General features: G+C 46.5%; 1 protein-coding gene across 1 annotated transcript; it reads right to left on the bottom strand.

The window, feature by feature from the left end:
* Positions 1 to 1,052: 1,052 nt before the first annotated feature.
* On the bottom strand, positions 1,053 to 4,054 carry LOC136551452 (protein MODIFYING WALL LIGNIN-1-like). The gene is made up of 2 exons (XM_066543002.1): positions 3,627 to 4,054; positions 1,053 to 1,548 (listed from the first exon to the last, which is right to left on the bottom strand). Exons 1-2 carry the CDS (start codon positions 3,920 to 3,922, stop codon positions 1,287 to 1,289), a joined length of 558 nt encoding a protein of 185 aa, XP_066399099.1. The 5' UTR covers positions 3,923 to 4,054; the 3' UTR covers positions 1,053 to 1,286.
* Between the last annotated feature and the right edge of the window lie 1,290 nt (positions 4,055 to 5,344).

A 5,344-nucleotide genomic window follows, 5' to 3' on the forward strand; every position in this document is an offset into this window, starting at 1 on the left:
GCATGCCAAATTTGATTGCCAAAACTTTGGCAAAAATTTTGGTATAGCACTTGGTTGGGTGCCAAACTGGGACAGCCAAAATTTTGGACCTTGATTGGTTTGATGCCAAAATATATATGCCAAGGTTCATGATTCAATACCTAACACATACAATTATCTAATAATCACAGTATGCATCACAGATTAAGTCCAGATAGCATATTACTATATTATGTGCATGTACAAATCATCATATACACCCATGGCCTCCTGGACCAACGGATCTAGCTGGGGCGATTGCCTCCTGGTACGTTTTCCTCTACACTTTGTTGCAGCAGATCTGTAAATGGATGATAGGTTAGACACTCATACCTAGAAAATGGATGGAGGATTGAACGAGGAAAACACTGCTAGTAGGAATAGATGGATTAATCGGAGATGAGAGGCCACCAGATGAGGGAAGATGCTCCTTGTTCCCCAACGGATTAAGGGATCTGTTATGAAGGTAGGGATGGAAGGATATGTCCCTTTAATCTGCGATAGGAACAAATGATGGACTGGGGGATCCCATGGACTGGTGGAGGTTCAGGACTGGCACAGGCGACGGAGGAGATAAGTGGCGGCGGCCGTGAAAAGTGACGACGGAGGAGGGGATTAGAGGGAAGTGGTGGCTGCTGTGTCGGTGGGAGGGTGATACTGTAAAATAAGGAGGGCAATAGGAGTGCCGTGAAGGCAGCCAAAATATTGGCGCTCGACGTCTCGTGTCCGCCGCCGATTCGGCTGGAAGGTTCGGCACACCAATTCTTTGGTTTCAAACCAAATGAGCGCCAAAGGTTTGGGACTGTCGTGGATTTGGCCGGGCGGATTTTGGACAGCATCCAAACAGGGCCTAAATGACCGTAAAAACTATGGTGGTTTGTGTATTAGAAATGACCTAATGCTATTTCAAAAAATGACATGACCGCCATGAGTAAATGGCGAATGCCGAGACATGACCACCATCAGTAAATGGTGGATGACGAGACCAGGACGAAACGAGGGAAAACATCAGACAAACATGAGAAAGACGTGCATACATATGAACAGCATAGCATACTAGGATACGTGTATTCCATGTCCAGAATCCAACCCAAAAATCCAAACAGTATACAGCCCAACCAAGTAACCTCATACAAGAACCTAAAGAAAAAACAGCGGATCCAATAACCAATTACACCGTCCCTACTAAGGTAATGTTAAAAAGAACACTGCATTCCTCCACCATGAAGCGAGTTGAAAAGACTGGGGCCTGCCTTGAGCAAGCTCCTTTAGTTGTATGGGCCCATGCCAATGCTGGAGCCGCCGTAGGGGGCACCACCAGCGGCATCTCGGGACTTCGAGTAGCTGAGGTAGTACACCTCGCCCAAGATGGCCGTGAAGAAGGTGAAGGCCGCACCAGCAGCGAAGACGCCCTTTCGCACCGTCTCACATGAGAGGGACTCGCCATAGAATACGCCCCTGTACCGGGTGTGGTACGCATTGCGTACTGATCCTGCCAGCAGGCACGCCTCCGCGATGAGGAAGGTCACCCTGTCAATGGGAACGAGACATGTTATTGGTAAACATTTGGATGGGAAGTGCAGTTGATATTACTTGAATAATCAACTTTTATTTTTAGATATGCTAGCTTGATGTTTTGGGTACCCAAATCAAGTTGGACATATTCCAAATGTGTCAGAAAATATAGTATATCTCCAATCTGTAGGTAGTCAAAAAACAAAATATATGTTCATGTCATAACAGCTTGAAGCTGGCCACGACAGTCGGCAGTTCCTAGTTCAGGCTTTATTATATGAATTGAGGAAGGAAAGCAAGCAAGCAGGATCCAGAGACGGACAGAAAACTCAAGTGATTCCAAATGAAATTTAACTGTGGCTTTTGCCAATAGATTATGGCAGATGCTTCCTCCAGAAGGCTGGCTAGTCAAGGACACCCAGAAAGCAAGGCTATTAATTGATGTTGACTTAGGAATTGCTTAGGAAATGTCACTGTCACATGGTGATCTCAAGAGAAACAGATAAACAAATCAATGACAGACTATAAAAAAATAATGCGGTTTAACAGTTCATCAGAAAAAACTTAACATAAGTCAATTCGTGTAAACAAATATCAAAGCATAGATGTGGATATATCGAGGTACCAAACATGGTTTCATTAATTCCTTCATTGCAAGTCCTTGACCAACCGATTAGCTAAGCTACCCAGAACAAATAAAGATGTAGTAGTTGCTAGTTCCTCCAGTAAAGTATAACCAACAACATTTCGATAGCGTGCATTCAAATTTTGAAGAAATCTGGCTACGTGTATCTTTGTGGATATTGAGAGTTTATATATAGATAGACTTATCTCGAATTATTGTGTAATGTTAATCTTGCTGACTGTACTATTGTGAAAGTTGTCAGGATATCACTGATCATCTAAAACAACACTTATTTGTGATGGAAAGGGCTTTCAACATCTCCATCATATCACAGAAATATAAAGTCTGCTAAACACTAATCCCATAAAAGTACAAGTGCCAAGCGATTGCCAATTTGTGTTACAAGGATAATGGGAGTGCACCTTTCCTTTTTTTTTAAAAAAAAAGGACAATGGGAGTAGTTGGACATCAACAATCAAACATAGAAATCTAGCAGATCTATGAAGATAAATGTCTGAAACAGTTTCAGAGATCTATGACATGTGCTACTAACTGCCTCCTACCAAGAATTAGTCAAATTATTATTCAGGGGGCATGTGGCTTGAAATCTTTGAAACATGGTAGTAAACTGTACGTAAAGCAGATGTACAGCATGAGGCTACAGAGCTTAAACAATACAGCAACGGCAATACTACACTTCTGCCTCTGTTATATCAACTCTGAGGTGCTAAATACTGAGCATTGCTGTGCAAGTGCAGCTTCAGTAATGAAAGCAAAAGCCTCATGCCAGCAAGGGGCTAACTGGAGAAGGTGGGAGAAATGATTTGCATCTGGCTACTAGAGAAGTACTAGTATTATTACTAATCGATGGATCTCACCACTCGTTCGCCAATAGCAATAGAGTAAAGCACTGGGTGCGACGCTTCTATTTTAAGACAAGATAGTGACATTTTGCTACGAAAACAAGCGACACTTCACCTAAGATTGATTTTTTTTTAAAAAAAAAGCATGCGCATCGTTGTCCATGTCAGAGGCAACAGCGGCGAACTAGTAGACAGTCCACCACATGGATAGATGGTGCATAACATTCTGTCATCCTTTCCTGCCTAGGCCTAGAAATTAAGCTGCGGAACCTGTGCATCACAAGATTGAGTTGGAAAGCACAAGATCCAGGCCAAGACCAGCCGGCGGAAAACGGATCTTAGCTAGCGCCATGCACCCGCAACTGAAACCACGCGTACACGACGCAGATCCCATCCCAATCTGCTCGTAGAAGTAGAACTAGACGGGCGCTGGGGATAGAGCAGAATCCAACCGACCCGAGTCTGGATCTCGGAGAGAGGAGCTAGCAAGGGATCGCCCAACCAACCAAATCTAGCTCAGCTGGTTAATTATTTCCATGTACGCGAAGAGGAAGTAGTAGTAGGCAATCAATCGCGGGAGGGGTGGAGGAGATTTGGTTCTTTACCATGTGAAGAGGAAGAGGATGAGCGCGCAGGCGCGGGAGCCTCCCGGCTTGAGCCCGCGGCCGCAGCAGAAGCAGCGGCTGGCGACCATGAGCACGACCTGCGCGGCGGCGAGGAGGAGCAGCGCGCCGACGCCGTAGCCCGTGGCGATGTCGGAGTCGTAGACGCAGTAGTCGTACTCCTTGGCGGAGTCCGGGGTGACGGTGGCCCGGCTCCGGCGCTGCTCGGCGGCCACTCCCAGGCCGAAGGCGATGACGTCCAGGAGGATCACCACCGCCTGCACGATGATGGACGCCATCGCGAGCGAGCTAGCCCGGTTTGCTCCTGTCGGTCGGTCTCTACTAGCTCGCGGCTGAGCTGCTGGGGTCTGGGCTGGGTACTGCTGGGGTGAGCAGAGCTAGTAGCCTGGTTCGGTGGTGGGAGGGTGTAGTTTAAAGGCAGTGCGGGTCGCGTGTCGGTGTGGAGTGCAGAGGAGGCGAGGGAAGTGAGGGCTTCGCTTTTTTGCGTTTTGGGGTGGGTAGTCACGCTCACGCGGCTCTGCTGGAGCTGGGAAGGGGACCGGCTAACGAATGCGGCAGACGGGTGGGGCGCACCTGGCAGCCGCTACCGGACGGCCGTTGGCGCGTTGCGTTTTCCTGCCGGGGTTGGTGCCGGTGGCCAGGGGTGTGGTGTGGCTTGTCGCCGACGGCCCCCTGCTCGGCTCCGCACGCGCACGGCCAGGGCAGCGAGTCCAGCGCCGGCGCCGCGACCCGCGCGTGCGTACCAGTTTCCACGGCAGAGCGGGCAGAGGCACCACGTGGGCAGCGTTAGTTCAAGTCCATGCTCTCAGAAAAAAATTCTTTTTTTCATATATATATATACATGTGGGGAGTGGGGTAATCCGTCTTCTATCATCCAGCTTTTTTTTTTGAAAATCATCCAGCTTGTTCGGCAGCAGAAAAAGGTTTTTGCTCTCGCCTGCCGTGCCGTGGTTATAGGGCAGGGCAGCACTCAGAAGGCACAGTTTTTTTTTTTTGCTGCATATAAACACAGTTCGTCTGTTGTCACGATGGCTTCTACCCCGCACCGGGCTCCTGGACCGTGTCGTGTGTAGGCACACGTGGTAGTTGTTGCTGAACCCCTCTCTGCTCGTTACAACTTGCACAATATATGTATTATTTATGTTCATTAAAGAATACAATTATGATATCCGTACTCATCAAAATATTTCAAGTCCGACCAAGTTTATAATAAGTCAAAATATTTCACGTCTCCAAATTGATTTATTACAAAAATATATTACATAATTAATCTAATGGTACTTATTTTGTAACATAATTATTAGTATTTTTCGTATAACTTTGGTCGAACTCGAAAATATTTGACTCCTTAAAGAGGAGGATTGCAATTTTCAGGGCAGAGGGAGTATTATATATAAACTAGCGTAATAGGCATGTTTGGTTATAACCTTAGATGTCTTGCTTGAGTAAATACATTTCTTGCAAGCTCTATGTTTAATGCAGTTATTTTGCCAGCTCAGACAACAACAGTCTATGTAAGTTTGGTGCCTCAAAAAACAACCGGTGTGCGTTGTTTGGTGCCTAAAAAAGCAACCAGATGCATGAATTACATATGATTCTCCCCTGGCAGTTTACTATGGGTTTGTTTGGTAGCCTGCACCAAGTCTGTGTGTATACTCTTGTGAGTCATATGTACTATGGCAGAATCATCCGAAATAGCA

The sequence above is a fragment of the Miscanthus floridulus genome, chromosome 4 (genome assembly GCF_019320115.1).
Source record: "Miscanthus floridulus cultivar M001 chromosome 4, ASM1932011v1, whole genome shotgun sequence".
Taxonomy (NCBI): domain Eukaryota; kingdom Viridiplantae; phylum Streptophyta; class Magnoliopsida; order Poales; family Poaceae; genus Miscanthus; species Miscanthus floridulus.